This window comes from Ostrinia furnacalis, unplaced genomic scaffold, assembly GCF_004193835.3.
Source record: "Ostrinia furnacalis isolate ACB-3 unplaced genomic scaffold, ASM419383v2 OfSCF3631, whole genome shotgun sequence".
Classification (NCBI taxonomy): Eukaryota; Metazoa; Arthropoda; class Insecta; order Lepidoptera; family Crambidae; genus Ostrinia; species Ostrinia furnacalis.
Window position 1 is genome coordinate 98,175 of NW_021133870.1, and position 16,666 is coordinate 114,840.

The 16,666-nt window shown below is 36.0% G+C and overlaps 1 protein-coding gene across 1 annotated transcript in view; it reads left to right on the forward strand.

Annotated features, from left to right (window-relative positions):
• The window catches only part of LOC114358031 (TWiK family of potassium channels protein 9), a 109,452-nt gene extending 93,302 nt beyond the window's left edge, over positions 1–16,150 (forward strand). Inside the window, exons 3-5 of the mRNA XM_028311891.1 lie at positions 8,175–8,207; positions 13,901–14,686; positions 14,766–16,150. Coding sequence (XP_028167692.1) covers positions 13,960–14,686; positions 14,766–15,574 — 1,536 coding nt within the window. The 5' untranslated portion in view covers positions 8,175–8,207; positions 13,901–13,959 and the 3' untranslated portion in view covers positions 15,575–16,150. The remainder of the gene's footprint in view (positions 1–8,174; positions 8,208–13,900; positions 14,687–14,765) is intronic.
• Positions 16,151–16,666: the final 516 nt, after the last annotated feature.

The window sequence follows — 16,666 nt, forward strand, 5'->3', positions numbered from 1 at the left end:
TTTCACAAACGATGCTTGCTTAAGTGAAGCAGCACATCGAACGCACAGCGTTGAATAGAGCTCTGTGATTGATTCGTCTGTGTTGAATACAGGCGTTAGTCTTCATTTCGAGACTTGAGTCTATTTTCAAGACTAGGACTCAGTCATATGAGTCCGAGTCCTTTGAGTCTTCTGAGTCCTTTCGAGTCTTCTGAATCTTCTGAGTCCTTTCGAGTCTTTTAAGTTCTTTGAGTTCTTTTATTTACTTCAAACTACAGGTATGGATTTAGAGGAGTCCTTCATGAGTTCTTTTAAAAGGACAGTCTCAGTCTTTGAGTTCTTTTTGACAGGACTCCAAGTCTTTTTATTAAAGACTCAACATTCTTAAGGACTTGAGCTTATGTTTAATTTAAAAGACTCGAGTATTCAAAAATGGCTCAAGTTTTATTAATAAATAATAATAATAATAATAATAAATAATAAAAACCTTTATTCAACCAAGTTAACAACTTAGACAACATTGCCAGTGGTCCCCAAACTAGGTAACACCTGTCTCTTGGGGACTGGAATACGAGGCTTGAAGTTAAATGGCGTTGTAATAAGACTCCAAGACTCAAGTTTCTTACAACACTACGCCAAAGTCTCCTGCGATCTCATTAAGCCAACCTAATTAAAATTAATTTCATCAAAAGATGGCAAAACGTTCTAAATGCCTGCGTGTAAACTTGACATTTTGAGATATCAGAAACGTGATTTTGGCAATGAAAAGGTGAAAATTAATTTCTGAAGTTTGTACTCGTTTGTCAGTTTAATTAGACACTTACAATGGCAAACATTCCTTTATTCCCATCCACCCCCTTTAAGTTTTGTGTGGATTGACATAAGGAGCTTATTAATTAGATTAGGTATTAAGGCTTCGGGTCAGTTGAAGCGCGGCAGTAGGCACACTGAAGGCAGCGGCAGTTTCAAAGCAGTAGCAACGCGGGCGGTTGTAAAAAAATACAATATTCGTCAACCGCCCTGCCTTCGGTGAGTCATGCTAATATGGCCGCCATAGTAATACAACAGCGCGGGCCCGCGCTCGCGCCGCTTCTGTCCCGCTCCCGCGCCTCCTGGTTTGTCGTTCGACAGTTACAGTGCGGCGCGGCGCGGAGCGGTTGGAGCGCGGGCCCGCGTTCAAATTTGGTGTGACACACTTCAAAGCGTTTCTTGTATTATTCAAACAGCGCTGCTACTGCCCCGCATTAATATTATCATAATCATCATTATCATTTCAGCCTACCAGTACTTAGTCCACTGCTGGACCAAAGACTATCCTGAAGGAAATATCATCATTGTCTTTATCATTTCAGCCTGCAGTTGGCCTCGATTGTACAAAAGCCAAGGACCACTACTAAGCACGATACAATTTTTTTTCATCCAGCCACTTCTAGTTTGTGGTCATACGTCTATCGTGCACGGTGCTACTACACTACGTTTACCGAAACGTGATCTTTCAATCAATCTTTCAATTTAGATTTAAAAATTTAAACTTGGACCGACAAGTTTTGGTACTTTGGTATGTTGATGTTTAGCTTCAAACCAAAGTCAAGGAATCAGTAACCAAACCTTGATTCCCGTAATGCTTAATCCAATGGAAAAATCGTCGAAACGCTTTAACCGCACCCTTTAAAATTGCGTCGGCGGCTTTAAGCGACCAATCTTGCCATACCCTAATGCTACTTCTATTGGTAAGTGACGTTTGACAGATGTCTAACCTTAATACAAACGCGTAGAAAATAGAAAATGTACATTTTCAGTCCGTTGATAGCTTAAAAACTTGTAAAGCTTGATACTTTTTTCAACGAAATTTTTTCCATAAAAATATTTAATTTTTGCTGTAAAAACATTGAAAACAGCGTAATAATAGTGTATCCCTTGTAAATACTGTAACCACGTTACAACCGTTACGTATTTTTCTTCTCCAAAGCTTTTGCTAAAACATTTTCGCTATTATAAATATTGGAAATGTCAGTAATAAAAATCACAGATTTTTCTCACTAAAAATGAAAGTCCTCATAACAATTTTACACCAAAAAGAACATAAATATTTTAGGTCAATTTAATGTAAATAAAATGGTTTACAGACAACTACTTGTAAGATCAATCTGTCATAGAGGTTATCTGGCTACATTTACACTTTTTCAGTAAGTCATCATCATCATCATCATCATTTCAGCCATAGGACGTCCACTGCTGAACATAGGCCTCCCCCAATGATTTCTACAATGGCCCGTTGGTGGCGGCCTGCATCCAGCGCCTTCCCGTAGCGGGAAGCTTTATGAGGTCATCGGTCCACCTTTTCAGTAAGTCCAACTAAATAATTACAATCTATCTATACTCTTTTATAAAAGTTTGGCAGTTTATTTGACCATACTTTATTAATCTGAATTGGCTAACAATTTTACCGTCAAACAAAGAATTCACTCCACAAAATCTGTTTCACATTGTAACGTCGCCATTTTTCACCTGAGGTTATCGCAGCAACTTTAGTGGTAGTAAAACTTTGAGCATGCACTGTTCCGAGATGAAATTTATGGAACACCGTTGTTTTTATAGTCTTTATGAATCAAATTATGGGATGTGACAATCTTGTGAACTTTCTGTAAATTTTGTTGTGGCATGGCGTTGACGTTAGTAAACGAAAGATTGAGTTGCACCACCTAACTTTGACCGTAATATAACGATAACCGGTGTATTTTGTATGGAGTTTGACACATTTTTGACGTTTGTTAAAGTGAAAATAAGATGGTGCAACTCAGCCTAAGCCTAGCTTCAGACTACAAACTTTTTGTCGGCCGATAGTTGGGTCGGGCTGTTAATCAGTATGTACATGTATGAAAGTTCGCACATTGGTATCGGCCGATTCTTCATACAAATTAGAATCGGGGCCAACTATCGGCCATGCCCGTTTTGTAAATGCCCTTTTACATTTTTATAACCTGTGTTCCTTGCAACATTTATACAAATTATGCGTAGAAAAATATTTTAATGAAACTATAATATAGAAAGATATATTAAATTTTACAACAATGATGTAATGCAATGTAGCTACATATGACATAACATCCAGTTACACTTATCTACAGCAGCTGGTTACCATGGATCTGCACTGTACTCACGTACCTAACCTGATAGTGTTGTGAAAGAAACATCGACATCGATTTAATTCCTCACAGAATTAGTTTAGGCCATTATCAAATCGTATCCATTTGAAGATGATTTCTATAGTAGCCAGATGATCGATAAATATGGGTATACTCACTCATAGTTCGGTGGTTTCAATCAAAATCCATCTACTGCTGGACAAAGGCTTCCCTCACGGATTTCTACAATCCTTTGATAGGTATGGTAGGTAATACTGTTCAAACATTTTATTATTTAATAGTCGACAAACAAATTGTCAATATGTTTCATACAACAACTCTGAACATTTTCGAAATTTAGTATTTATTATCTTGAATCACCACCACCACTATAGGCAAACGTTTCTTCGGGCAATTTCTAAAAGTAAAATTTGGATGTACTTCAATTTCAGTTTTACTTAATATCTTGATAGTTTTTCCTAAATCCAAATCCATTTTAATAGTATCGATATCGATAACACAGCATTTTTCACATCACTACAACACAGCTTTGAGTTTAGCTCCTCGTTTACTTTGCATGTGCCCTCTTTGTGGGGTGCAACTTTTGAACTGTGTCAGGAATGAATTGAGTTCTTCTTTTATTTCTTTTATTTTTTTCTTCACCCCCGACACAGGGTCGTTGTTATTATGCAAGTTAATGTTTAAAATGTATCGTGTTTCTTTGTGTGTCATGTTTTATACAAAAGAAGAGAGAATAAAGGCTGTAAATGTGATTGGATTTGTATTTCATCTACAGAATTGCTTTATGTCTTGCCACATAATTATTTGAGAAAGCATAACCTTCTTTTAACTTTATACCAGTGCCGCGTGGGACAAGGTGGACTGACGACCTCATAAAAGTAGCAGGAAAGCGCTGGATGCAGGCCGCTACGAATCTGGCGATGTGAAAATCTTGGGGGAGGCCTATGTTCAGCAGTTCCTCTAGCTGATATGATGAAAATGATGTAATCATCATATGCCAAATACATCAGACGAAAGGAAAGAAATATGGAACTACTATTGACAGCGTCAAACTATGATTTTTTGCAAAATAGCAGTGATTTATTTACATTTCTGTGATCTGCGGTAAACACTGCAGTTTTTTATTTATTTTAATTGGTACACAAAACAGAGATACAACCATACAATACCATGGACAAAAGCAGGTTATACAATAAAACTTAATGCATCCCAAAATGCAAGTGCAGACAAAATAAATTTTGAAAAAATAATATTTGATGTTCATTTAATAGGATCAAACTGTTTAAAAACCTGTTGTAATATCCAATTGAAAATCTCGTTTCATAGACAATGTAACACGTGATTCACGTCAACAATATCGTTCATAGCCTGTGGAATCCATCGGTATTCACTGTTACGAGCAGTGACGGCCATGAAAATGCAACAATATCGCTCTATCTAACTGTTTTCTTGGAACTGAGGTGTACTCAGTGGGTATGGATCTGGAAGACCGAGGTTCCTTGAAGTTACAGCATTTGTGTTTCGGCTGTTGGAGGTATAGTCAGTTCCTTTGTTGTTGAGGAGTTGTCGAGCTCGCTTGCACTTTCGGCCTGATCATCGTTTTCCATAAGGTGCGATTCAGAGCATTCTCGAAGCGAAGGTGGAAGCGAGCTTAACCCGAAATCTTCAACAAAGGTTCTACCTCCAACTGCCGAAACAAAACATAGCTGTTAAAATTGTTGTTATTCCGACAGACATGAGTTGGATGGTGGTAGATAGCCAGGCGGACTTAAATCCAGCCAAAGCACCAACCAAATCGTGCAGAATTGTTGTCCCTACAAGGAACTGAATCTGGGACCTCTGGATCTGAAGCTGACCTTACCACTGGACCACAGAGATGGTTCCAGGATCAATTATAAGGGATTCATTAGAGGCGCTTGAAGAATAATGCGCTTTGAGGAATACCTTGGAAGACCTCGCATAAAGACCATAACATCTAGCTTCGCAACGTGAGTTTTAGGAAAAGCAATTAATTTTGCGGTGGTATTTTACTTACACATTTTTGTACTTTCAATAATAAAAGTAAAATTAATTTGCCGCAGATTGATAGTGTTAGGGACTGACTGAACCATTTTGAACTGTGTATTTTACGTGCACTAAATGCAACAATTTCTCCGGTTTCCAGAGCTGTATTATTGAAGCATTCGAATACAAAGTTTCGCATACGGATTCACACAGTTTGCATAAAGATAAAGATACATTTATTTATTTGTTCAAACATGTGTACATAAGGTGTTAAGTCAGCATTTAAAATGGTATCAACATGTCGTACCTTTGCGGTGTACAAATTAAATTAAAAAAAAAAATATCAATTACAATAATACTGCATAATCAATCAAATCAAATTAAAGTTAAAGTCAATGTTGCATAATCAGATTAAATGGAAAAAAAATATTAAGAAGTAAATCAAAAGTTGTCACTTTAGGAAGTCCGTCAGGTTATAATAACATTTTTCAATTAATACATTTTTAACCTTAATTTTAAATTCATACAATTCTAATTTTTTTACGAAATGTTTATACGAAACTTAAAGATTTTTATTCATGGCGTTCATCAAATAGTGCTCAATCATATGGATAAAATTAAATGTTGAACGGATGAAATTGGCAGAATAATTAGATTTTTAGGAATGTGTTTAATTTTTGACACAATATTAATTCCACCGATCCCTGTAGTATTCTGGATTTTAATTTATTTGCGTTAATAAAAATTGCTTGTCAAAACTGCTTTGAAATGTTTAAAAATTCAACTCAAGTGTCGATGTTTTTAAAATACGTCCCCTGGACGCATTTTCATTGTCATTGCTATCTTTAGTGGTCATAAAAGAGATGCATACCGCGGCTTCAGTGCGGTGATAATTTACGTGCTATTGCCGGTACATAAACTACTAGTTTACACTTTATTATGTTTTATTACTGCGAGAATTGACTGCCAATGTATCGAATAGATAGAGGATAAGTTGATACTTGTGTAGTTACACAAGATGGACAAACAACCTCATAAAGGTTGCAAGAAGGCGCTGAATGCAGACTGTTACCAACCGAGCAATAAATATGGAAATCATTGGGGGAGGCCTATGTTCAGCAGTGGACACCTGTGGCTGAAATGATGATGACACTTACACGCACTCTAATAGGTAGGTACCTGGACTATGATGAATTTAATTACAACCTAATTAAGGTCTCGTGCTTATCACATTAATATTTGTCCCTTGCGGGATTCGAACCCACGACTGAATGTCAATAAGATGGGATGGAGTTAAGAGTACGACTTAACTAATCAAGCGAAATATTCACCTTCAGTATCGCTCATTCGCATCAACACCCAGCATTCTAAGTAACGCTCGCACTTTGACTAAGGGTGAATTTCACCGATTGTATAAAATGAGTTTCGCTGAATTTATTTTTAGTGATGTCTGTCGAAACATTTTTATGACCTGCTGTAATAATAAAAATATTTTTTTATAAGCGAAAATAATGGACAACGAGAACGAGAGTAAAGGCAAACAATGCTCCTTCTACGTGACTATGATGATAGCTTTTATGGCTCTTTCAAATAAGATGATTTAAGCCGGACGTTAGTCGTCTCTTTGTTTTCTAATCAAGTCTTCATTATAATAAAAAATAAAATTACCAACATTTAATATACGGTCTTGAAAACGCACGACTGTTACGATGTCCTGCTTAATAGTTATAATTTAAAAGAGCCCTAGCCCAATTCAGCGAAATTCAATTCGATTCAAGGCAAATATTATTCTTCATTGGTGAAATCCACCCTTATCCTCGGTTCCTCACACGTCAGTACCTACACAACTGCATCGGGGATTACTGCTTATCTCGGCTTGCAGTGTCTCAATAATCTGCAGCTGTGCAATAACCGGCTTTGATCTTTGAAGGCTGTGATATTAGCTTCAAGTGCGTCTTGCCGGCGCCGGGTGGATTAGCTTAGGATTTGACTGGAAATTCAATGTTAATTTTGGGGTTTCAATGCGGCAGTTATTGTCTATATGACATAGACTATGTAGATGATAGCCACGAATATAAAAATGTAAATGGATTGAAATCTCACACCCGTATTCACAAACGATGCTTTCTTAAGTGAAGCAGCAAATGGAACGTACAGCGTTGAATAGAGCTCAGACTCTGTGATCGGTTGGTGTGTCAACCTGTGCGTCCACGCGCACTATGAGACCTCATAGTAATGTTTGTAAATACGGGCGTCACTTATTGATTTAAGAGTGTGATGCCTAATATTGAATCGAGATTTGGGCGTCTTATTTTTATAATGTTTGATTGATATTGCTTGTAGAAGATAGTAGTGCAATTTAAAAAAATCCTAACAAAAAAATCCACATGTGTGTGACCACGAAACTAATAGAAACTTAATGATGCAGAGTTGCTCTCCATTAAATCTAAACTTGATCTCCTAGATACAAAAACAAGTCTTGAAGTAGCAGTCTTAAATTCAAACAAGAATAGTAGAATGTTATTGCAAGTAACTTTGTTTCCCATCTCCGGACATAAAGTAGCACGAAACTTCCAGTTTTAGTGCTTGTTACGGCAAATTGTGGAGTTATTGCACCTGTCACGACACCTCCCAATTATGGAATCAATTACATTTACTTCGCCTGCGTAGTAATTTCGCAGTAACTTTTTTATTACAAACTATATAAAAGTATTTTTTTTCTTTAAGTTAAGTTAAGTTAAGTTTTATATAAATTCTTGTTTTTTTCCTTTTTTTTCGTAGTTTTTCTTTTTCTTTCATTTTATAAAAAAAGTGCTCGTTCTCGTTAAATGGCATTTTCGTCGGACGTCATAGACTGTGGGATTACGATTGAATTATTATGTTTTTCTGGACTTATAGGAACTTTTTCAAACAATATGCGTTATTTATAAAATTTCAATAATATACCTACTGCAGAATTATTGCGGTTCAATTGCACATTGTATAAACGCGGCTATTATATTATTATAATGTTTCAAAATTAACCTTTTCTTTGTGTTGTTTCAGATAATATTTTCAACACATGGACATGGAAATAAGGTGAGTTTCATAACTATCTGCATTATCAAATTATTCATCATCATCATTTCGTCCGTAGTACGTCCATTACTGAACATAGGCCTCCCCCAATGATTTCCACAATGGCCGGTTAGTCGCGGCTTGCATACAGCGCCTTTATAAAGTGGAATAAATTATTCACTCGCTATTTATTATAATAATAATAATGCAGTGTCTGTGTACATAATTTTGTATGCATTTTAATGTAGGTACTCGAGTTTCGCATTTCCACTCGGCCCCAATAATTACACACTCGATATGAATGTTAAAGCTTAAAGCTTTATTTGCTGCACACTCATGTGAAGCTTTACCAACTCATTTTCGGGGAGAGAGCTTCGTTGAGTCCGCGTTTGCAATTTCATCTGTTTGTGAATTAAGATGCGTTTTGATTGGAAATTACTGCTTTTACATGTGATTAGCAGCATTTAAATGTGTTACATGTGATTAGCAGCATTTAAATGTGTTACATTCAGGGCCTATTTTACTATTTTCGAGTAAAGTTATTAATATAGATCGATTCATATGAATCTATCTATACTCTTACTTCCTGATTAACACTAGCAAGTAATAGCACAGTAAAAGTGAGAAGTATTTTACTCATGTCATGATTTTGTTGCTGCTAGTGACTTTAAGCAACGAGTAGCCTACTTGCCATTTTGCTCAGAGGTGGTGAACAAGGCTCATAACATTGGCTGTTAAGCTATCGAAAGTCAAGTAAAATAGTGGTAGCTAGCACTATAAAATATTTCCTCCACCGGGAATCGAACCCGGAACCTCTGGATGGGAAGCAGGTAGTCTTAGCACTACACCACAGGAGCAGTTAAAATAACAAGAATAAGCTTCATAAGCTTAAACACCAAAAATACCAAGTTGCAAGTATAAAAATACATGGATACAAACAGAAAAATACACTACAAAAAAATTAAATTCAAAATAATATACTTTTATTTGCAAAATGTATGTTTTGAAATAAACGATTCAAGTGTATTCTAATTATTTCTAATTCATCCAAACAAATCATCGATTGTAAAATTTTTGCCACGTGTGTGTTTGTATTTACAAAACAAGTTTTTTGTATTATCACAATTATTATTCATAATAGTCAAAACAACAGGTTTATTCAGGAACATGGAAAACTAGTGAACTTCTAACCGGTTTGCACAGGTGTAGAACTAGTTTCGACCGGTATTGGGGCTGTTGAATGAACAGCAAAGCCAATTTTGGTTTGGGCGGGCGCCCTAACAATTTTCGCCTTATTAGTGGTTGCCGTATTGTGCCCAATCCAATCTGCCTCAGTAAAGTGATATTGTAACGTTGTTTGCGTGTTTTGGAGTGATTCAATGGTAATAGTTTTCGTATAACTGCACAGATGATGGAATTTGTCGATTTTGGTTACGGTAGTGGCGCGGAAGTTTTGTGTGATTTGTTTTTGTAAAGATTAATTGTAATAATTAAGTTATTTATTTGGGGACCTCTGCTTTAGATAAACACAAACAAAAAGTGGATTAGAATCTATACATATTGTTATTTATAACGCCTGAAGCTGCCGCTTTCTGACTCAAGCAAACGAGTTGAAACAAAGTCGTGCTTTTTTGTCAGTTTATGAATAATTATAGTCGTAAAATATACAAAGTTACGACTCGTAAACGTTGTCTTATCTGTCAGCAAGTTTCAAACGAAATTGTTGTTTTGTAAAGAAAATAAACTGAAAACTAGTAAGTATACTTACATAGATACACCAGCCAACTAGTCGACAGACACTTTTGTAGCAATTTGACCCTTATTACAGTGGATTATGGACTGAATTTTTTTACCTGATAACAGCAAATGAAGTTTAACACTTAGACATCCTACTCCTATATACTTACGGGACTATTCCCACCTCTCGTTTCCACCGCTACAACTCCTGTGTAGCCAGGATCTACAACTTGGCCGCCAATAAAAACCCAACCAGTGAAGGTCAAGTTTCTTATGTACTTGTCGTCACAATCTAATTTCAGCCACAGGACCTCCACTGCTGAACATAGGCCTTCTCCAACGATTTCCATAATTGGTCAATAGCTGCCTGCTTCCAGCGCCTTCCGAGATCGTCGGTTCATCTTGTGTATTGGCATCACACGCTGCGTTTTCCGGTGCCCCATCGGCCCACTCCATAACCTTGCTATTCCATCGGCCGTCAATTCTGCATACTGTATCCCCTGCCAATCGCCAACTCAGCTTGCTAATCCGTCGAGTAAATTGAAGATGTTCTTCTTCTTGTCGTACCGACTACAAACCTACACAAAGTCAGCCCAAAACTACATAAGAGTGGCGTTGTCAGTAGCTTTCTTTAAATCTTCCCGCGTGCAGTTGCTTGGGCACGCAGAAAGCACGAATTGATTGGAGATATTTTGGAACAAAGATGTGCAGTCTGATCTCTTCTTGCCTGTTCAATATCTATCAAAATTCAATATCCCGCCTCATCTGAAAAGTGTGGCTGTAAAAAGCATATAAACATTTTCATATTATAATATTTTCATTCCCCACACGTAAAGCATTCGGCCTTAGCGAAAAATCGAGCCGAACGCACGTGTTCAGAAAGTAGATTGTGTTTAAATATTTTTGAATGCATGCGCTTGATTGAGAGACTTAATATTGATCTGGATATGGACTAATAAAAAGTTAATTGGGATAGTAAAAATGGACAGGAATATTTTGTTTGTATGGTAAAAATGTTTAATAAAAAACAAGGTGCGGTATAATATTTGTATGCCTAATGAAAATGAAAGATACACAATGCTAATTTCGAGTAAATCACATTATCATAAGAATGAATCTATATTATAGATTGGATTCAACCCTGTGATGGGTCCACGTGCCATTAGAATTGCAGTTGTTTGAATTGAGTTTTATGCTTTGTTACAAAGTCAATTCTTAACTAATTCTTAACCAAGGTGAGGTTCCGCAACAGTTGGTCTTGCTATCTCTCTGATAGAGCCTATCTTTCTGTAAGGTATCTGAGTAGTTACCTGTTCCATAATAAGTACAGCTATAGAACCAATTTAGGCCCTTGACTTTCATTAATAAAATCGTAAGGTTTAACCCAGAAATTCTCTGATGAATGAAAAATAACAATCAAGTATTAACTTCACGTATGAATGAACGTGACAGAAATAAATGGGTACATTTTTTTTTAATTGTGTCTTGGAAAATGATTGTCATAAGAATATTTTTTGCAGAATAATATTTTCAGTCGAGCCGCTTCTACTGATTTCTGAGAATTGGTAGTTATTTTTGTTCAAAAAATACTTGTAAGTACTTACTAATATTTGATTTGGCGCTACGTGAGCCCTACAGAAAACTCTTCTTCATGTTTTTGACATATTACTATTTTAGGCTTCTTTTACATACAGCATATTATATTATACAAATCATATGAGGTGGCACATTCACTTGTATTTTAAGCTTACGAATACCATACCGACCTACGAGTACGTATAGAATTTGGTTATTTATGTAAGATATTTTTGTTATTGCATAGAGAATAATTTTACTTTAATTAGGTTAGGTTTGCCCAAACTTCTAGGGCTTTTTCAGAGGCATTTCTAGTCGACCATAGTTTATAGACTATTGTCGCATGTCGTTAAGTACAGTTTTGAAATCGTAAGCCTTTCATCCAACAGAAGTATAAAACAGAAACCTTCCCATCTTTTTACATAGAAAAGAATACAGTCTGGATATTTTACTACCACATAACACTACTCACATATTATTGTCAGCGAGTGAAATAAATTTTTATCCAATGGCATTATCGAGCGGTCGTTTTTGCATTATTCATTCTTGATCCGGTCTATTTTTATAAGGATCTTTATTGTTTCAAGTTCGTTCCGCAAATGTTAGATACTTTCGGATTCCTTATTTTCAGGCATACAGATACCTTTTTGGAGATCAAAAACTTATTTTGGTCTTTATTTAAGAAACTAGTCCCAAAAAGTTTGTACCAAAATTATGGCTGGTAGGCTGAAAACTGTCATTCTTGTATATTAAATAAGATGGAATGCAAAATTGTTTCAGTAAACTCAAAATTATTTTGCCTTATTTATTTACAACATAAGCAAATTCCATTGGCGTAAAATTAACATAATTAGAGTCTATAGAACCAATAGCAATAATAACACAACAATTGCTTCTTAAATGTAATCAAACACTATTGTAATTTTTTGATGATAAACATAATAAATGACTACACCATAAAGGTAGCAGGAAGGCCGCTACCAACCGGGCAACATAGTAAGTATTGAAGAAGGCTTATGTCACACTGTGCTTATGTTCAGCAGTGGACGTCCTATGGCTGAGATGATAATGATGATGATGAAACATAATATGGACGAGAGATTCGTTTATATGGACAGATGCCCTTACTAATTATTTACGTTGTAACTTTATCAAAAACAATTTGTGAAACACAAAAATAATAATCAAAAAACGTACTTTATTCGTACAAAATACCTCCACACAATCGAATTTTTCTGCAATAAGTCGTAGGCATTAAAAATATCCGCTTATGCGACCAAAATGTGAGGAGGAAAATCAAACCAATTACTGACAAAATGCCCCAATTTCCGAATACTGAATGTGACTTTTTGTTGAATGTTGTTTTCTGGAGGGTCACCAGGTATTACAGCAGTAAATGTACACCTATATACCTACAGCGCCCATAGATATATGTGATACGTTAAGGTACTATGGTTAGGTACCTATTTATCAAACGTCTGTTATGTATCGTATTTATTTTATTTATTTATAAACTTAATGACATATTATGATTGGTACATAGGGCTAACTTAATGCCATAATGCACTCTCTACCAGTTAACTTTCGGGTTAGACAGACACTATCCTTTGACTTTAACAAGTAAAATAAATTAAGAACAAAAACTTTTGTAGAAATCGTCGTATGCCAACTCTATAGTATGAGGGCCTGATTTCAATTGGAACTTGCAATGATTTTGTAACTTTGCTTTTTCATTTCGGTTACATTACAGGCTGAAATGTTAAATCAGAAAATAAATTCATTCACGATGCTTTAGAAGAATCTTTTAAAAACTATAATTGAGTTTCCCAAATACTAAATTGACTCTTAGAGACGTCTTCAAAATTATTTTTATGATTTAGAAAAGTAGCTGATTAAAATAAAATTATATGAAATGACAGCTGCCCACTCTATTATTCAAATGGCGGAAAAAAGTAATTACCCCGAGTTCCAAGTCTTCAAGTTTTTTATTGACTTCTTAATAGACAGTAAAACGTGAATAGAAAACTTTATAGTGTTTTATACAAGATTAACTAGCCCCAAATTACTTCGGAAAACTTCTGCCTTCATAAATTTAAAATCTTATGAAAACTTATAATTGCTTTAGGAGGGATTATTGAAACGTTTATCCAAATAATTAATTAAGGTTTAAGTAAACCCATATCAATATTTTAGCAGCAAATAGAAATGAATGAGAAATTCCTGTTTCATAAACGTGTAGCCGCGACAAGATTTTAACAGAACATTAATCATTTTCCTAACATCATACTTCTTCATTTGTCACTTATTCCCCTCCATCTAAAAGGACTTTGAAAAATGACTATCCACTTAAGTGTAAGGAAAAATCGCTAGCGATATTAACGAAAAATTTCTCATTGTTCCAGATAGACGACGAAAGGATAATGACGTCACTGGATGAAGGTGGGAGGTAACCGGAGTAAAGATGGATATAGATCATGTTGTACTGGATAAAGAAGCAATCAACCGATTCGAACAGTATACATTGGCAAAGCCTTCACTTAATGGAGGGATACCCTTGGACAGATGCCAAGATGCCGACTCGATGGCATCTAATAGCAGAAAGAGAGCGCAAACTTCGCGCCAGAAAGTTGTTTGTTGCTTTTGTTTTAAAACAACTAAGTACAGAAGAAAACAATTTATTATCGGCTCCCTTACGAACGTTGTGATATTTTCTATTTTGTTGGCGTACACGTTTTTAGGTTCGTTTATATTCCTAGCCATTGAGGGCGGAGTAGAAGTGCCGGCGAGGCCTCGGTTGCTACCGGACAGGCAAAAAACGAGCCACAGAGAGCACAATAGCACTAAGAAACATCCTGAGGACGATTACGAGTATGGTAATTTGACACTTTCGGCTAACTATTTCTGGGACGCCAGGAGCAGAGCCGTCGAAAATATCTGGGAAATAACAGTTTCACTAAACATTCTGTATAGGGAGAATTGGACTAGATTGGCTGCACAAGAGATCTTAAAATTCCAAAACGAGCTAGTTCAGAGGGTGACTACAGAAATGGCGTCGCAGTACGGAGTTAGTTACCGGGAGATGGCCCTCGGTGAATTTGCCGGGAGCGACGCTAGCAACCATTATGAAGAGCACGAATGGAATTTGGCGCTCGCATTTTTCTACTCGCTAACCGTTCTAACTACAATAGGTGAGAATATTCCCAGAATCAAAAGGTTTTTTTTTAGTTTTGTGTGAACTATTTTAACGTAGTTTTTATTTGTTCACAGGTTATGGAAACATCGCTCCGAGAACGATTCTCGGGAAAGGTGTCACGATTATTTATGCTCTCGTCGGTATACCGCTCACTCTGGTGTACCTTTCGAGTGTCGGATCGTTACTATCTAAAATGGCTCGAAGTGTATTCAGCCGGGCATTATGTTGCTGTCTTTGCTCCAACTGTGGATATTGCTGCTACGACGAAAGGCGAATGGCAGAGAAGGAACGGAGAATGAAGCTTAAAAGGCAACAAGAAGAAATGCTCAACAGTCAGAACACTAGCAAAACTCCAACAGAAGAGTGCTATGTATTAAAACCTGACAGTCAGAAAGACTTATCCATATCAGAGAGGCCTACTACAAGTACAGCGAAAGATGACGTCATTAGTTGGCCAGACACTGACTCAAAACTGTCAATGCATGGCTTAAGCATCCTAGCGCCTGTTCTGCTATGTCTTTCTGCGATATTTATCTACATAGTCATAGGAGCTGTAATCCTATTCAAATTAGATGGTATGGGTATCATAGACGGTTTTTATTTTTGTTTTATGGCTTTAAGTACAATAGGTTTCGGTAATATCATCCCTGGTATGAGTTACACGACTATCAGTGGGGTCAGGTATTACACAATCAACTCTACTACTCTATGGTTTTGTTCTGGTTACACGCTGACTGGGTTGGCCTTGACAGCAATGTGCTTCGGCGTCATCCATGACGAGATAATTTACAGGATAAAGCATCAGCAGAAAGAGTGGTCTCAGAAAAGTAATACAGTCAACGATGAGGTCAATTTAAATGATCCGTTTTACATGAACTCCTGACAAATGTTTAATAAGGGGAAGTCGGAGAACTTGTACAGTATAATGGAGGATAATTCTGTAGTGGAGCGTAATAGGATTGAAATTGACAATAGGGATGTAGTTCTTAGTGTAGATGATATAACGACGGCAGTAGATGCTGCTGCCGACTTCCCTCCGCCCCCTTCAGAAGACGAAATAGTTACTATTGTAACTAAGAAGGAGCCGAAAGGATTTGGCAATATGGTGGCATACAATGCATTACCAGAAATGCTTGAACATGTAAATACATAATTGTACAGATTTTCTACATTATTGTAGTTTTTTAAGAATTACTTTCCGTTTATTTAATTTACTGGCTGTGAAATATTTGTTTAGACATATTTTTTAGGATCAAATATCAAGATTGTATCTCGAATTTACTTTTCCACAATATTGTATGATTGTAACTTTGTAAATATTGTAATTAAACTTAGTATTAAGACGGAAACGATGTCTAACATCTTTTATCTAAATCTATTTGTCAACTGTTAATATCAAGAAATGTAATTGTAACAATTTTCATGTGAATAGTTTCTTTGTAAAAAATATCAGTTTAATAAAAAACAAGTAACTCTATGTTCATTTGTTATTTTACCAGCGAGTCCAATATTGGAATTGATTGAAATCTTTGTTATTTTATTTACATAAAATTGGACGATATAAAAGATATGCAATTTTAAAAGGTTCAATTCAGTCGAGTGTGCTATTTGTGTTAATTGTTTGTTCAAATTGTGCTTTTAATAAAAAAAAGAACCTAATCAATCTCAGAACAAAGTTAGCCAGCGCAAGCCGTTTTAGGGCAGGCAATAAAAATAAAGAGAAACATTTCAGGAGAAAGTAATCTCTCCAGGAAAAGGGTTGAAGGCATCTGAGGAAGACAAATAGTGATTTATATTGAAATGGAACGTTCTTTTTGATTTTCTACCCATTCGCGCGTTATATTGCTTTTGTATGATAATTCGGAGTTACACATGCAGTAATAATATAACAATCGGGATTTAAAGACTGAAGACAGATTCCATTTCGGTAAAAATATTCACCTGCTTATTATTTGACATGCATCCCTAAAGATTG